Source organism: Oryctolagus cuniculus, chromosome 16, assembly GCF_051225735.1.
Source record: "Oryctolagus cuniculus isolate XC-2025 breed Fujian yellow rabbit chromosome 16, ASM5122573v1, whole genome shotgun sequence".
NCBI lineage: Eukaryota > Metazoa > Chordata > Mammalia > Lagomorpha > Leporidae > Oryctolagus > Oryctolagus cuniculus.
The window spans coordinates 22,435,478-22,451,623 of record NC_142882.1 but is presented as its reverse complement, the minus strand read 5'-3'; the positions used below and the strand labels follow the sequence as shown (position 1 = coordinate 22,451,623).

The window sequence follows — 16,146 nt, the reverse complement described above, 5'->3', positions numbered from 1 at the left end:
TTTGGTGGATGAGGAACCCCGGGGGCCTCAGGAAGGTGAGGGATCCAGACCCAGGCCTGTGGATGTGTGGTCGCTGGGACAGCCGGACCCAAGGCCTGAAGACACAGGGCCAGGGAGCTGTGGCTCAGCCTCAGCTTGGGTTCGGCTGCCTGCAGTCTTGTCCTGGCCGCTGGCGGCCTGCGGCAGCTGATGGCCGAGCTGCGTGTGGGAGGGGCAGGGGCTCAGCGCAGCCGCTGGCAGCCAGCCTCCTCCTGCCCTAGAACGGGACGCGTTGCCTCTCCCGGATCTGGAGGTGAGAGCAGAATCGGGACCCGCAGCGGCAGAGACTTTGTGGTGTTGGCACGGTCGGCCCGTGGTCTTGCCCCTGCCCCTGCCGCCCATGGTGGCCTCTCACCCTTCTTGGGGCGTGTGCTTGTAGCTCTGTGCCCAGCCGTGCTGGGGCTTGGGGAGTTGATCTCAGAGTCCCTGGGGTCAGGGAGCTCCCCGGCTGTCCTGGCCACTCTTCGGCCTTCTGTGGATTAGGGGCCCAAGACCCCCCGCCCCGAGTGGGGGCTTTCCCAGGCCGCACAGCCAGCCCCGCTGTGGCTGGGGTGGGCTCAGCCGTCCGAGCTGGTTTGCAGCGCAGACCCTGCCTCCTCTCTGGCCCCTTGTGCACGCTGACCAGCGGTGCTGGCGTCAGGTCCCACCTCCCAGGTGTGTGGCTCTGCTAAGCAGAGCTGAGCTGGGAGCCAGGTGCCAGCGCCCTGCTCACCTCTGGACTCTGTGGGGCCTGTGGAGGAGGTGGGGCCAGAGAGGAGGAGGAGGAGAGCCCTGGGGAGGAGGCCAGGCCGAGGTGCAGGAGGTGGGCCCTGGGGAAGAGGCGGGGCCGAGGAGGAGGTGGGTCCTGTAGAGAAGGCGGAGCTGAGGAGGAGGGGGCGGGCCCTGGGGAGGAGGCGGAGCCAAGGAAGAGGTGGGCCCTGGGGAGGAGGCGGAGCCGAGGAGGAGGAGATGGGCCCTGGGGAGGAGGTGGGTCCTGGGGTGCTGGAGGAGGAGGCAGAGCCGAGGAGGAGGAGGAGGCGGGTCCTGTGGGGGAGGAGGCGGGTCCTGTAGAGAAGGCGGAGCCGAGGTGGAGGATGAGGCGGGTCCTGTGGGGGAGGAGGCGGGTCCTGTAGAGAAGGCGGAGCCAAGGAGGAGGAGATGGGTCCTGGGGAGGCGGTGGGTCCCGGGGTGCTGGAGGAGGAGGCAGAGCCGAGGAGGAGGAGGCGGGTCCTGTGGGGGAGGAGGCGGGTCCTGTAGAGAAGGCGGAGCCAAGGAGGAGGAGATGGGTCCTGGGGAGGAGGTGGGTCCCGGGGTGCTGGAGGAGGAGGCGGAGCCGAGGAAGAGGAGGCGGGTCCTGTAGAGAAGGTGGAGCCGAGGAGGAGGGGGCGGGCCCTGGGGAGGAGGCGGGTCCCGGGGTGCTGGAGGAGGAGGTGGAGCCGAGGAAGAGGAGGCGGGTCCTGTAGAGAAGGCGGAGCCGAGGAGGAGGGGGCGGGCCCTGGGGAGGAGGCGGGTCCGGGGTGCTGGAGGAGGGGGAGGAGGCGGAGAGTGGGAGGAGCCGAGGGTTGTGGTGTGAGTCTGGAGACGCAGCTGTGTCTCCTGCCTGCGTAGTTGCCTAGGCGTGGGAAGGGCGGAGGCTGGAGGCCTGCTGGGACCCCGCTCCCAGCTCTGCTGGCGGAGTTTGCTCGGGAATCTTTCACTGGCTGGCCAGGTTCGGGCAGGGTCTTAGCTGACACTGACAGCAGCAGCTGAGAACTCGTTGACACCAGGGACGCCTTCCCCAGCAGCCAGGAGGACAGAGCGCTTGCTCCAGGCCTTTTCCCTACGGTGGGCAACCCACAAAGTAAGCGTGTACCTGAGCGGCGGAGTGTGGCTCCTCACACCGGCTCCCTGCCCAGGCACCTGGGAGATGGCAGGTGACGGCCCGAGTGCTGGGCCCCTGCACCCATGTGGGAGACCCGGATGGAGCGCCTGGCTCCTGGCTTCGGCCTGGCCCAGCCCTGGCTGTGGTGGTCTTTTGGGAAGTGAACCAGGGGATGAGCTCGCTCACTTTCGCCCTCTCTCTGTTTGCCTCTTAAATAGATGGAAATAAATACGCACTAGAAAAATAAAAGCATGGGTTTATTTGATGTAAAAATATGTTGAAATCCATGTGTAGCTTGTCCATAATATGTATTTTCCACGTATTGTGAAGAAGTAGGAAGCTGGAGGCACTAGGACTCGGGCTGCAGTGTGACAACGTGGGCGTCCCGAGCCACGACACCTGCCCGGCTCGTGTTTTTAGTTCCGTTTCCCCAGGAGCTTCCTCAAGTAACCACGTGTGCCTGGGGTCCTGTTCTCACTCTCGCCCTGCAGGTGGGGAAGCCGGGGCACACAGCAGCGAAGCCATGAGGCGTTGTCCTAGGCCCAGACTGGGTGGGTGGGGGGAGGGCCTCAGCGGCTGTGTGCTGGGGGACAGCCCCATGCTCCTCCCTGTGGTCTTCACAAGTCTCTTCCATCCCAGTGCCGTCTAACTCCCCCCACCCCGCTTCCCTGCCTGGATCCCCCGCCCCTGCCCATCTCCCCCACCCCTGTCCCCCTGCATCCCCTCCTGGCCCCATCCAGCCACCACTGTCTGTTTACGTGGGAGCCTGGAGGTCCTCCGCGGGGGCAGGGGCTGTGTCGCGGGGAGCACGGGACAGGCATGTGGCTGCAGCGGCTCAGGCAGGGACACTGTGGCCAGTCTCTCGCGGTCCTGATGGAAGCCAGCTCCTTGGGGCCCCCAGTGGACCCTGCCCCTGGCCGTCTTCCTGCCTCTGGGCTGGGCGCCCTCCTCCATCTCAGGGCGCTGCCTGCTTTGCAGCCTGTCACTTATTCGTCACTTCGTTCTGCCTCTGTAACTGTCGTGTACCGGGGACCCTGGAGGGAGCCACGGCCTCTGCCCTCCTGGTCATTTTTTTTTTTTTTTAAATGTGATTTATTTATTTGAAAGGCAGAGTCACAGAGAGGCATAGTCAGAGAGAGAGGTGTGTTCCATCTGCTGGTTCACTCCCCAGATGGCCGCAACGGCTGGAGCTGAGCCAATCCAAAGCCAGGAGCCAGGAGCTTCCTTCAGGTCCCCCACAGAGCCATTTTCCACTGCTTTCCCAGGCCACCAGCAGGGAGCTGGATCGGAAGTAGAGCAGCTGGGACTTGAACCGGTGCTCATATGGGATGCCGGCACTGCAGGCAGAGGATTAACCTGCTGTGCCACAGCACTGGCCCCACCTCGTGGTCTTTTTATCCAAGCCAAGGCCCCAAGGACGAGGTCTTTGGGGCAGGGGAGGGAACAGTGTCCCATGCAGAGGGAACCGTGTGTCATGTGCAGTGGCCTGGAGGCGGGGCTTTGTGGGGGTGCCAGTGGAGGGGATGCTGGCTTCTCTAACTGCCGGGGTCTTGTAGCCACCCTGTGAGGCTGGGGACTTTATCCTGAGCACGATAAAAGCCCCCTTCCTGTAGGATTTTACCCGAAAGCTGGACTTTCAGAGGGTGCACGTTCCCTTTAAGTGTGTGTGTGGGGGTTTGTGTTTGTTGCTTATCTGCAGGGTGCTTGGTGGGAGGAGAGGGGCTCCCTGTCCCCAGGGACCACAGCAGCTCCGTAGCTGTGCAGAGTGGCACGTGGCCTTGTGCTATCTATCCCCAGTCCTCGCTGGCGCAGGCTGTTACGTGAGGCTGCAGGGCCTGGCGCCGGCTCCTGGGCCTTGATGAATTCCCTGTTCCCTGGGGCCCTGGGCCTCCGGGCCTCCCAGAGGTGGGCAGAAGCTTAAGGGAGGGAGGGGCGGCAGAGCTGGGGCCCAGGCTCCCCCCCGACCCTGGGAGTCCCTGGAAGGAGAGGGGGGCGGGCTTTGGGAAAGGCCTGTCATTCACGCCGCACCTGAACGCCAGCTCCTCCTGGGCAGCCCAGGCCATACCCCTCACCTGTTCTTTGTGTTGCATTTAGCACCTTCCAGGAGGGGGTGTGTGTGGCCCTGGCTCTGCCTTGACACCCCCCCCTCCATGCAGGCCCAGGCATCCGGCAGGTAATTCATTGTCCCCCCCCACCCCCCTCAGGTGCTGCGACCTGAGGAGGAGGCCTGGCCTGCTTGCTCGTGGGCTGAGTCTTCGGGGCGGTGGCGTTGGTGCTGAACGATGGTCTGCACATGGGGCGTCCGCTGGGGGAGGTGGACACTACTCTTACTGCAGCAGAGCCACCCCCCTCCTGGAGCTCGGCCATCTTCCCCACCTTGTCCATCCAGAGGTACCCCACGCTCTGGGCTTTTCAAGCCAAGATAAGGTGGGGGTCCGCAGGGGTGGGGGGCATTAAGCCACAGTCCGCGGATCCCAGGAGGACGTCCCGTGACTGAGCTCACAGCCAGTCCTGGCTCCACACGCGGCGGTGACACCATTCCCCATTCCCCGCCATGCCGGCACCAGGCACTGTCCAGGTCCGCCCGGGATTTGGGTTGCCGGCCCTCACTCCACTGTTCCTTCAGCCCGTCCTGTGAGCTGGCAGGGCTGAGCAGCAGGCCGAGACTTGGGGGCCTTTGGAGCCGCTCACAGATGGCAGATGACAGGCGCAGGTGCCCTGATGACAGCTCAGGGCCCCTCCCAGACCCCCCCCCCAGGTGAAATGCGGCTGCTCCGCAGCCCGGAAGCCCCGCCCTCCCCTGCTCAGGCTGCCTGTCTCCTCCCTTCTTGCGGCTCCGTCCTCTCCTCCCAAGGCTGCACATTCTCCCCGCTGCTGGGTGCCATGGCGCTCCGGCAACACGGGCAGCTGCTTGTGTCGGCCCCTGGCGCCTCCGGATCCAGGAACCAGGGCGCCCTTTGGACCGTGCCCGCCTCCCCGCCCTGTCTGGTCCACGTCTCCGCAGTCTGCTCGCCTACTGTCCATCTGCCCCTGCCATGGCAGGGACCCTTTCTGAAAACCGCAGCAGGGCTGGGCGGCCTTGCGGCACAGCGGGTTAAGCCGCCGCCTGTGACACCCGCATCCCATATTGGAACACTGGTTCGAGTCCTGGCTGCTCCACTTTCGATCCAGCTCTCTGCTAATGCATCTGGGAGAGCAGCAGCAGAAGGCCCAAGTGTCTGGGCCCCTGCACCCACGTGGGAGGCCCGGATGGAGCTCCTGCCTCCTGGCTTCAGCCTGGCCCAGGCCTGGCTGTCGTGGGCATTTCCAGCCCATGGAAGGGGTCTCTCCCTGGCTCTGCCTTTCAAGTAGATGAAAAGAAACATTTAAAGGACCCCCAAAGCAGCGGGTGGCACCCTAGTGCCTTCCCGGATGCGGAGAGGAAGCCCAGCGTGCTCATCCTGGCCGCTGCCCGCTTCCTCCCCCAGCCCCTCTCCCTGGAGAACCCGGGGCCGGGCTCAGACCTCCCCAGGCCTGCCGAGCTCGGGGCTGTCTCCAGGAAGCCTCCGGGCGTCCCCCGAGGCTCGCGTCCCCTGTCCAGGGAAGGGCTCTGGGCCCCGTGCCCAGCCTCACTTCCTTCGCGGCACAGGGCCCGGCGTGGCCAGGGGTTTGCGCAACGACTGCTTGGCTGCGAACGGGCGGAGGGGGGCGTGGCCTCGCAGTGGAGGGGCGTGGCCTCGCACGGGGCCCTTGCCGCCGCCTCCTGGAATCTTGAGCGCTGCACTCGGGCTGCGGGTGCTGGAGCCGGCAGCAGCCACCCTGGGCACAGCCGAGGGGCCCGGAATGTTTTCTATTTATTTATTTAAGATTTATTAATTGGATAGGGAGAGACAGAGGCCAGAGAGGGCTCCCGTTACTGGTTCACTCCCCCAAATGCCTGCCGCAGCAGGGCTGGGCCAGGCGGAAGCCGGGAGCCAGGAGCTCCATCCGGGCCTCCCCCGTGGGTGGCAGGGGTCCCAAACTTGCTGCCTCCCCAGGCTGGGTACTCCAGCACCGCGGTGGCAGCTCACCCTGGAAGAGTCTTACCCATCTGATCGCATGACCAATAACAACTGTCGGTCATCAGCCTGGGGTACGGGAAGACCCCCGGCGAGTGGAGGAGCAGAATTCAGCTTCAAGGCCAAAACAGGTAGAAGAGCTTGTTCATGGGGCCGGCGCTGTGGCGCAGCGGGCAAAGCCACCGCCTGCAGCGCCCGCGTCCTATATGAATGGCGGGGATCGAGTCCCGGCTTCTCCACTTCCGAGCCTGCTCCCTGCTAATACGCCTCAGAAGGCAGCGGCAGACGGCCCGAGTGGGGAGACCCGGCTGGACTTCCAGGCTCCTGGCTTTGGCCTGGCCCAGCCCTGGCCATTGCATCCGTCGGGGAGCGAACCAGCAGATAGAAAACCTCTGTCGCTCTGTCTCTCTGTGTAACTCTGCCTTTCAAATAAATAAATAAATAAATCTTAAAAAAAAAAAAAAAGCTTGTTCTTAGCTTCCTGTTCCAGGCATGGTGGCAGTCTGAGAAGTCTGAGAAGTCTGAGACGCTAGTTAGGTTTCATAGAGCCTCGTAAATGTTTATATGGAAATTGCAACATCTGCAGTAGGCTGGAGATGACATCATGTACACCTACCCGAGTGCGAGCTTGGGCGACACAGTGTTGCATGTTAGCTTCAGTGTGTGTGTGTGTGGTGGGGGTACCCCGGGTCTGTGGAATTGCTTTAGGAGCAAGACGCCTGGAAAGCAGAGTGAGCTCCCGGCGACCAGGGCGCTTCAGAATGTTCCTACCGAAACCGAGTGAAAACGTAAGGTTATTTGGGTGCCGAGATAATCTGAAATCATGCATGAGCGGTGTTCAGAAAGTTTCCAGAAAAATCTGTATTGTCAAGAGACCGAGCTTGGAGATTTCAGAATGTTTTGCACCAAAATAAACTTAACTCTTTTTTTTTTTTTTTTAATTTGAAAGGCAGAGAGCTACAGAGAGAGAGAAAAAATAAAAAACCTCCCATCTTCTGGCCCACTCTGCAAGCACCCACAGTGGAACCATCCCGGTCTCCCTCGTGGGGGGCGGGACCCAAGCCTTGGAGCCACCTCCCAGGGCGCGCATTAGCGGGAGGATTCCTGGGACTGGGGTGCGGGCATCCTGACCATTGCAGTCCCCTTGGGGATGTCTCCGCCTGTGTCAGTGTGGGTGGGCACGCGGGCAGAGCTGGCCCTCTGGGTGTCTACCCCCCAGACCCACGGCCCCCACCCCGGCCGATGGCACTTGCAGCCTTGGCGGTGGCACGTCTCTTTAGCGCAACCTTTGACCCACGTGTGGAATGCGAGGGGACCTCCCCCCAGCTCCATAGGAGAGAGGCTGCAGGTAAGTTGGCGTGTAGTTTCGGCTTTCCCACGCATTTCCCGCGGGCTTTCTGAAGCCCCCGCCGCGCGCACCGGGACCCCTTCGCGCCGGCCTCCCTGCCCAAGCCAGGGGCTGGCAGCCGCCGCCCGCCGAGCGCCAGGCAGTAAATCGCTGAGGCTTTGCGGGGCCCCACGGCCTGGGTGCTGACCAGCACGCCTGGCCGCGCGCCAGCACCGTCTCATTTACAGATACTAAGGAGTTTGCTGTCATTTTCACGCGTCCTGAAACGGGCTGCTTTCGCCTTTTTTTTTTTTTTTTTTACCACTGAAAAAAATGCCCCAGCCGTTTTTAGCTAAGGGTCCAGACCACCAGGTGGACCGGGAGCTGTGATTTGCCAAACCCTCTCAACCCCAAGCCGGGAGGGATTGCGGATTTGCTTGCCCAAGCTGCTGAGCTGGCCTCCCTGCTGCCGGCTTCAGTCCCCATGCAGAGCGGGTCCTTTATGAGCGGAAGCCAGGCCCTGAGTCTCTGCCCAGAACCTCCCAGGGCCCCCAGCGCTCCCAGAGAAGGAAGCAAAGCCCCTGGCCCGGCCCCCAGGCCCTGCGTGGTGCTCCCCGCCTTCCATGCTCCAGGCCTCCAGCCAGGTGGGCCTCCTCACTGTGCAGTCTGCTCGCCCCAGGGCCTTTGCACAGCCTTTGCTGTGCCCAAGGAATGCTCTCCATCACCCAGATCAAAATCCCCTGTGAGGGCAGGGGGCCTGCCACAGTCCCCCGCCCCTGCCTGCCCCGTGCATGCTTTGTTTCTCTCCATGTCGCCTTCTAACATGGAGGAGACTGCAAAACGTTCATAGGAAATGGGATCGGAGTGAAAGTTTTATTTTGGTGCCATTTTTTTTTTTGTTTTTTGAATCCATGCACTGAGGGGAGGGTCTTCAAAAAGTGCACGGAAAATGTGCATTAGGCAAAAACTGCACGGATTTCACAGTCGGGGGAGGGGCACTGAAATAAACTTGTCAAGTAAGGATATTTCTACTTTTCAACTCTGAGAGCCAGAGAGAGAACTCCTGGCTGCTGGGTTCACTCCCCAAAGCCAAGGAGGGCTGGGGCTGGGCTGGGCACTCGGCGGGCGGAGTCTCCCTCGTCTCCCACGCGGGATCTGCGTGAGCAGGGAGCCGAGTTTGAACCCAGGCGCTCTGGCGGGGCTGGGGGTGAGGGTGGGTGCGAGACCCTGTGCCCATCCTCGGATGCACTTTTAATTCCATTTTCATGGCCGTTTTCAAGTACCCCGTGCGTTAACCAGAACTATCTATTTCATTGGTCTCTAATTCCCCCACCCCCACTCCCGGCTGGGGTGTGCTCCCCACGTGGGCCAGGACTCTGGGCTGCCCTTCTGTGGCTGACTCCCCCAGAGCCCCGAGCCATGCCTGGCACGTGGCGGGAGGTGCCAGAGGCTACTGGCATTCTTGGCGGCCGCGATGTGTGCGCAGGCGCGCAGGGCTGAACTTACCTGCTTCCGGGTGGGGGTGGGCCTGGATGGGCGGCTCCTCTCCGCTGGGCAGCTTGCGTCCCCCAGGGCTGAGAGGCCCGGGCCTCCTTCCGGCTCCAGTGCTAGAGACGGAGAGAGAGCGAGCGCCAGACTGTGGGTCTGGGCACGCCCCGGGGATCGGCAGGTGTCAGGGACAGCTGTGTGTGGGGGTGGTCCCTGCTACCGTTCCCCTGACCCCTGGAGCGTGCACCCCGTGTGTCTCTGGGACAGGCCGTGTCTCCGGGCCTTGGCCTTCTCATCTGTAAAGGGGCGATGGGTATGGAACCAGGGACAGCCAGCACCCACGGGCGGTGGGAAAGGTTTGGGGCTCCTGGCAGAGGTTGGGGCGGCCCAGGAGGAGGGGTGGCTGCCGCCGGCGTGTCGTGCTGGAGCTTCTGGTGCTGTGGGGGCAGGAGTCCCGCTGTCAGTTTCTGACTTGGTGGTCCTGGCCAGGGCCAGGGCCAAAGCCAGAGCCTGAGCCGGCAGCCCTGTGCTCCCACAAAGAAGCCCATTGCCCGGATAGAACCCCCCTCCCCACCCTGCTCTTTCAGCCCCACTGGTGGCCGTAGCCTGTGACGGAGGTGTGCAGGAAGCTGCTGGCCCTGTCCAGGCCCCTCCGTGTGGCCGTCATCGTGTCCTAGGTGGGCAGAGGCTGGCACGTGGGGTCCTCAGCCCACGGAGGTGCTGCGCCCACACAGACCAGATGCATGCTGTATGGTCTGTGCCGCCCGCATCCTGTGGCCGGCAGGGGGCTTTGGGCCAAGGAGGCTGGGGCTTGGCCCCCGGCCCGGGCCCTTCCTGGCTCCTTGCCTTGGGCCGGGTTTCTAAGCCCCAGCCCTAATTGGGTCAAGGTCCTCGGCTACAGGGTCGGGGTGCGGGGGTGGGGGTGGAGGCTGGGGCGAGCTGACCCAGGGGAAGGGTCTCCGCACAGCCGCAAGGAAGAGGCAGGGGTCACCCTTGATGATGGCACTTGTGAATGAAGCGGGCCTGCGCAGCGCCCCCTCGCGGCCGGGACGTGCCCTGCGTGGTGCGCTCTGCAGAGCGCTGGCCAGCCCCTGCCTGGCCTGAGCCCGCTGTTGGTCCGGGGGCCCCCCTGCCCTTCCGTCTCCCGAAGCTGCGCGCAAGCCTCCGATGCGGTCCTTGGGCTACTTCCTGGGTGCTCGGGGCCCTGCCAGGCGGGGACAGCGACCTCAGCGTCTCGGCCTTGGGTTGCTGCCGCCTGTGTGTGTACCGAGGTCTTTGGGATAGGAGACCCTGGTTCGTCGCCTTTTGCCAGCCAGGGAAGACAGAAGCGGTACCCGCCCCCCGCAGTTCCCAGGCGCACCCCCCCCCCCCCCCCCGCCGCGGGGAAGGAGGTCACAAGGCGACAGGGCCCAGGCGTGGCGGCCGGGAAGGAAATATTTCTGGCTGAGCAGAGTGGCCTGTGCTGGCTTCCTGGCAGCCAGAGCCGAAGGCTCCTCGGCGGCCCTGGCATCGGCGGTGTGAGTCGGTATTTCTGGAGAGTGGAAGGGGAAGGCTGCCGCAAGGGCTGGGCCGCCCAGCGCGAGTCCAGGCGGCGGCACTCCCGGGCGCGGGGCTGGGGCCCATGGACCTTGTCAGGCCCTAACGCTTGCCTGGGCTCCCCGTAGCTTGTCGCAGGTGCAGGGCGTGCACACTTCCTACCTCGGCCCCGTGCTGCCCTGGGCGGTGAGCAGTGGTTCGAGCCCCTCCGGGGCTTGGGTCGGAAACCTCAGGCTCCCCCTGCCCTCGCCCCCTCCCATCCAGACTATTGCTGGGGCTCCTGGCCTGCACCTGCTTGGTTGGCGATGAAGCCCGCCAGCCGGGGGTGCACCATGTGTGCCCTCTGCTCAAGAACCCTGCAGGGCTCCCTCCCTCGGAGCCAGGGACCCCCCCCCCCGACCTGCTTCACTCACCCCGCCCTGGCCACATTGGCCTCACCCGGACCAGGCTCGCCCAGCGCAGCCTCAGGCCCCACGGCCTTTGCACACAGGCCCTTCCTCCCGGCATCCTGACCGCTCCTGCCACAGCCCTCCCTGGTTCTCTGCACAGCTCCTGCTGACAAGGCCACCTGCTCCCACGGCGTGGCGCGCACAGACAAGGGGCTTGGTCCTGGGAGCCGGAGGTGGGGGAGGCAGGGCGGTGGCTCCCAGGCCCCTCCTGGCAGGGTCCGCCCGCCTCCTCTTGGTCCCCGCTGTGTGAGGCCGGATCCGGGCCACGCGGCGGGTGCTTCCCCAGCGGGCCACAAGGGGGCAGTGGCGAGCGCCGCAGCCTCCGCAGACGCTGTCCCTGCATGCCGGGCTCCCTGTTACCGGCCCTCAGCCTGTACGTGTCCTGAGCGCGGGCCCTCCACGGCCACGGCCCGGATTCCAGGAGGCCCGGGGTGCGCAGCCCCGCTGCTTCGCTGGAGTCAGCCGGGCGCTGTGTGTTGTGCTAGGACCGGCATGCCGGGGTGGGGTTCTGGGGTCACCACTCTGGTTGTTGTTCAGAGAGGCTGGGTACCGCGTCCAGGGCCTCACAGGAGCCTGCCTGCCCTCGAGCCTGGGGCAAGGTGAGTGTGGCTGGGGGCAGGGCCACCGCTGGCTCTGGAGCCCCCCAGTGTGCTCCAAGAACCCAGGTGGCGGCGAGCCCATTGCCATGTTGGGTTACGGTGTGGGACAGCTGGGCTGTCCCCAGGCCGCTGCCCCCGTGGTCTGGTCAGCTGTTGCTTTCCCTCTGTGGGGCAGTGCCCTGGGCCAGGGAGCCAGGGCCTGATGGCCAGAGCGCCTGCCCCACAGCGGAGCTGGGGCTCTGCTGGTGTGGGGAAAGGCCCACGCCGCAGGTGTCAGGAAGGGTCTGGCTGGGCAGGGTTCCGGGCAGAGTACAGCCTGTGCAAAGGCCCTGGGGCTCGCTCATTTGCTCACCTCTGCCCGAGCCAGGGCTTGGAGAGCAGCAGGTCCTGTCTGTCTGTCTGTGTGTCTTTCCTGCCGCGGCCAGCAGTGTCTTCACGGCACAGTGGGCGGAGTGGGCCCTGCTCCTCAGCGGGGGCTCTGGGCCCCTCATATGGGGTGGGCTTCAGCCCCGCCAGGCCACGCCCTGACCCTGTGCCCCCACCAGTGGCTGCTGGCTGGGCCCTGGAATTTCGGGCCTTTGGGTGAGAATTCCTTGCAGGCTGGTGGCGCTGTCACCGCAGAGCCGCGCCAGGCCCCTGCCCTCGCCCTTGTCCCGCGCCTGTGGGGCCACACCCCTGCCTGTGGCCCCCCTTCACCTGCCGGCCACAGCCCCTCCCCCCACAGGTCTGGGGCCTGCGTGTGCAGCAGTGGGGGGCCCCAGGGTCGGGAAGGCCCGGGCCGGGGGTCTCTCCTAGGAGGCCCTGGGACCTTGGCATTCTCTGTGATGGCTTCCTGGGGCCTGGGGCACTGCTGCTGCCCTGGCAGAGCCCCGGCCGGCGGCGCGTGCGTGGCCGGCACCTGCCAGTGCCCACCCCAGGCGCCCCCTATGCCTCTGCCGCCTCCCACGTGGCCCAGCGCAGACTTGACTTTCCTGCTCTAGTTTGAAAGGACAGAAGCACCAGAAACAGGGCCACACGGGGTCCTAGGTGCCCCCCGCCCCTTCTCCTGCTGGGGCCCTGGCCCGGGGGGCACCTCCCATCCCTCTGGCCCCTGGGGTGCTTACCCCTCGGCTGGCCTGGACGCTCCTGCTGCCGCGGCGGTGTGCGCGGCCCCTCTCCCAGCTGCCCTGAGTCCTGCCCCGACGGCCGGGCCCTGGTTCTGCGCCCGGAGCCAGGGCGAGAGGCTTAGGTTTCAGCCCGCCCTGCAGCAGCTGGCCAGGGCAGCCAGAGGGGCTGGTTGTATTTTAAGCTATTGAGTGGTTCAGCAGGAACTCGGAGCCTCCCGGCTCCGTGGACGTGTGCTGCCTTCCCGCGGCGGGGCGGCCAGGGCTCTGAAGGTATGTGTGGGCACTGCCCGCCCCGGGGCCGGGCAGCTATTAATACCACTGTGCCCGCTCTGCGTGCCCCCGCCCTTCCCCACACCCTGGTGTGGGCCTCATGCTCCAACATGGCCACCAGGGCAGGGCAGGACCCAGGGTGGGCCACAGGGGCTCAGCAGGCCTGGGAGCGGCGCACCCACACGTGGAGTGCACAAATCAGTCTCTCTTGGGGCCCCGAGACTGCCCCTTTCTGACAACTGGGGTGGTGGGCCTAGTCCCTGGGGCTCCCTCCCTTCCGGCTCGGGGTCTGGGGAGAATAGAACCTGGGTGAGGGCGTGGTGTTGGACGTTGGGCTGGGTTCAGTGGGACGTGTGCCCTGGATTGAAGGTGGCCTTGAATGAGGTCCCTGGGGAGCAGTGTGGGGGAGGTGGGAGGGTGGGCAGAGGAAGAGAGAGCTGGGGAGCAGAGCCGAAGGCTGAGGCTGTGCCAGCCTGGGGGGGGGGGCGCTTGCCTGAGCGGCCCTGCTCCTGTGCACAGTGACCCCGGAATCTGTCACCTCCTTGGGAACACGGATGCACAAGGAGAATAATCCCGAATGTCCCTTTGCAACTCAGAAGGGGAAATGCATGAGCCGTCTCATGGATTCTCAAAATAGCTGGAGAGTCTCCAGGCCCAGTGACTGCTCTGGGCCCAAGCTGGGAGCTGGGAGCTGGGAGTGGGGTGCGGGGTGCGGGGGCCTGAGCCGGCTTCACCCTCCTCCTCTGGCCTCTGGCGAGCCCCAGACCCCCCAGCCCTGGGTCTCCTTGTGCACTTGGAAGCCTGTCTGGGGCTCGCAGCGACCCCGGGGTCTGGGGCTTGGCTCCTGGGGGGCTCCCTGGGGCGGTTTTATATTTAGCTGGGCCACACTCTGGTACCACTCGGATTACATCTGGCACAGAGGCCGGGGCCGGGGCCTGGCGCGGGCTCCCTTCCAGCACCGCGGCAGAATTTGATCACGCCTGGCCAGGCCCGGCCCAGAGCGGCTGAGCGTGGGGAGGGCGGTGGTGGGGGCTGACGGCCGGCAGCTGGGGCCACTGGCCTGGGCGTGCAGAGCAGGACAGCAGGGCCGTGTGTGGTGGGTGGCATGGACCTCAGCCTGAGCCTGGTGACCCGGGAGCCCAGCCCGAGCCTGGGCCCCAGCCTCAACGGCTTCCCCAGGCCTGCGCCCCCCAAGACGGCCAAGAAACCTAAAAAGGCCGTTCTCTTCTTTGAGGTGGAGATCCTGGACGCCAAGACCAGGGAGAAGCTGTGTTTCCTGGACAAGGTAGGCCGCACCAGCTGCGCCGGCCAAGGGCACAAGGCCTGGGACCTGCTCCGGGGGCGCTGTCCAGCCCTCCTGCTCGTGCCCCACCCCCTGCCCTCCCGAGGGCCCACGAGTGGCGCTGTCCCCACCTGGGGTACGGTGGGCAGCTGTGGCTTCGGGCCTGGGAAGGAGGTGGAGCCTGGGGGGAAGGGGCTGGGAGCCGGGGGGGGTGGAGAGGAGACAGAGCCGCCCCCTGGCTTCCCAGCGAGGACCCACAGCTGTCCCCGCCCTGGCAGGCCCCCAGCCCAGCCCCGCCTGGTCTCCAGGCTCTGCTCCCCCAAAGCTGACTCGGTGCGGTGCCTCCGCAGGTGGAGCCCCAGGCTACCATCGCAGAAATCAAGAACCTCTTCACCAAGACCCGTGAGTCAGGGCCCCGCGGTGCTCCCCCGGCGGCCCAGGGAGGCCGGGCTCCGACGCCAAGCTCCTGCGCTGGGCACTCCTTGGCCTGAGGCCAGGCCCCGCAGGCCGCGTCTGAGCTGGCTGTCCCCCTCCCTCCCGCAGACCCGCAGTGGTACCCCGCCCGCCAGTCCCTCCGCCTGGACCCCAGTGAGTACAGCTGTCGCGGGCTTGGGGGGCGGGGGGAGCCGGCCTGGGCCGCCCCTGAGCCCCGGCCGCCCTCCCCCTCCCCGCAGAGGGCAAGTCCCTGAAGGACGAGGACGTGCTGCAGAAGCTGCCCGTGGGCACCACGGCCACGCTGTACTTCCGCGACCTGGGCGCGCAGATCAGCTGGGTGACGGTGAGTGTGCGCCGCGGCCCCGCCCTCCGCCGGGGGGGGGGGGTGTGCGGGGCGGGGCCACTCACGCGCCGATGCCCGCAGGTCTTCCTGACGGAGTACGCGGGGCCGCTCTTCATCTACCTGCTCTTCTACTTCCGCGTGCCCTTCATCTATGGCCACAAATACGACTTCACGTCCAGCCGGCACACGGTGGTGCAGTGAGTGGGGGCGGGGCGGGGCGCGGCGGGGTGGGGCGGGGCACGGCGGGGGCGCCAGCCGCGCTGAGCCGGCTCCCCCCGCAGCCTCGCCTGCATCTGCCACTCATTCCACTACATCAAGCGCCTGCTGGAGACGCTCTTCGTGCACCGCTTCTCGCACGGCACCATGCCGCTGCGCAACATCTTCAAGGTGGGAGCCCCGCCCGCGTCCGCCCGCCCGCGCCCCCCGGCCCCGCCCCTGGCCCAACCCTGCGCGCTGCCTTGCAGAACTGCACCTACTACTGGGGCTTCGCTGCGTGGATGGCCTACTACATCAACCACCCCCTCTACACGCCACCCAGTAAGTGCCCCGGGCCCGTCCCCGCGCCCCAGCCCCTCCCCCTGGGCTCCCCTCACGACCACCCCACCCTGCTTCCCTGCAGCCTACGGAGCTCAGCAGATCAAGCTGGCGCTCGCCATCTTCGTGGTAAGGAGGCTGGGGGCGGGTGGTGGGTGGTGGGTGGCGGCGGGGGCTGGGGCGCTCGGCCGACCCTGCTGCTCCTGACAGATGTGCCAGCTCGGCAACTTCTCCATCCACATGGCCCTGCGGGACCTGCGGCCGGCCGGTGAGTGGCGGGCGGGGGCGGGGCCGGGCCCGCTCCCCTGAGCCCGGGGGCGGGGTCCGAGTCGCCCTTCCATCCTGCCGCCAGGGTCCAAGACCAGGAAGATCCCGTACCCCACCAAGAACCCCTTCACGTGGCTCTTCCTGCTGGTGTCCTGTCCCAACTACACCTACGAGGTGAGCCCCCCGCCCCGGCTCCCACGCAGCGCAGCGCAGCGGGCGGGGGCTTGGCGGGATCTGGGGACGGGGACCGCGGCCCGCCCTCAGCCGCCATCTCTGCGCAGGTCGGCTCCTGGATCGGCTTCGCCATCATGACCCAGTGTCTCCCAGGTGAGGCCTCGGCCGGCGCCCGGCGGGGAGCCCCCCCCCCCCACGGCCGGGCGGCCCCTGACAGCCCGCTCTGCCCCACAGTGGCCCTCTTCTCCCTGGTGGGCTTCACCCAGATGACCATCTGGGCCAAGGGCAAGCACCGCAGCTACCTGAAGGAGTTCCGCGACTACCCGCCTCTGCGCATGCCCATCATTCCCTTCCTGCTCTGAGCGCGCCCCCGCCCGCCGCGGCGCGCCCCCGCAATAAAATCTGCTGGCCGCCACGGGA

At 66.1% G+C, this 16,146-nt stretch overlaps 2 protein-coding genes across 8 annotated transcripts in view; one reads left to right on the top strand and one right to left on the bottom strand.

The window, feature by feature from the left end:
* DNAJB1 (DnaJ heat shock protein family (Hsp40) member B1) overlaps positions 1–12,679 on the bottom strand; it is a 27,534-nt gene extending 14,855 nt beyond the window's left edge. For 2 of the 6 annotated variants that reach the window (XM_070058895.2, XM_070058899.2), the window contains exons 1-3: positions 12,419–12,478; positions 11,668–11,877; positions 8,750–8,850 (exon numbers count right to left, since the gene is read on the bottom strand). The gene's annotated coding sequence lies outside the window, so the exon portion shown is untranslated. Of the gene's footprint in view, positions 1–8,749; positions 8,888–11,667; positions 11,878–12,418 lie in introns of all 6 variants that reach the window. The other 4 variants (XM_070058898.2, XM_051835830.3, XM_070058896.2 and 1 more) reach the window with 4 other exon arrangements.
* TECR (trans-2,3-enoyl-CoA reductase) overlaps positions 1–16,146 on the top strand; it is a 19,039-nt gene extending 2,893 nt beyond the window's left edge. Inside the window, exons 2-13 of one of the 2 annotated variants that reach the window (XM_051835826.3) lie at positions 13,926–13,976; positions 14,324–14,375; positions 14,517–14,561; positions 14,648–14,751; positions 14,833–14,948; positions 15,033–15,138; positions 15,216–15,288; positions 15,371–15,414; positions 15,496–15,553; positions 15,638–15,726; positions 15,834–15,879; positions 15,961–16,146. In XM_051835826.3, the coding sequence (XP_051691786.1) occupies positions 13,926–13,976; positions 14,324–14,375; positions 14,517–14,561; positions 14,648–14,751; positions 14,833–14,948; positions 15,033–15,138; positions 15,216–15,288; positions 15,371–15,414; positions 15,496–15,553; positions 15,638–15,726; positions 15,834–15,879; positions 15,961–16,088 (912 nt within the window). In that variant the 3' untranslated portion in view covers positions 16,089–16,146. Of the gene's footprint in view, positions 1–13,169; positions 13,977–14,323; positions 14,376–14,516; positions 14,562–14,647; positions 14,752–14,832; positions 14,949–15,032; positions 15,139–15,215; positions 15,289–15,370; positions 15,415–15,495; positions 15,554–15,637; positions 15,727–15,833; positions 15,880–15,960 lie in introns of those variants that run through there. The other variant, XM_070058894.2, reaches the window with a different exon arrangement.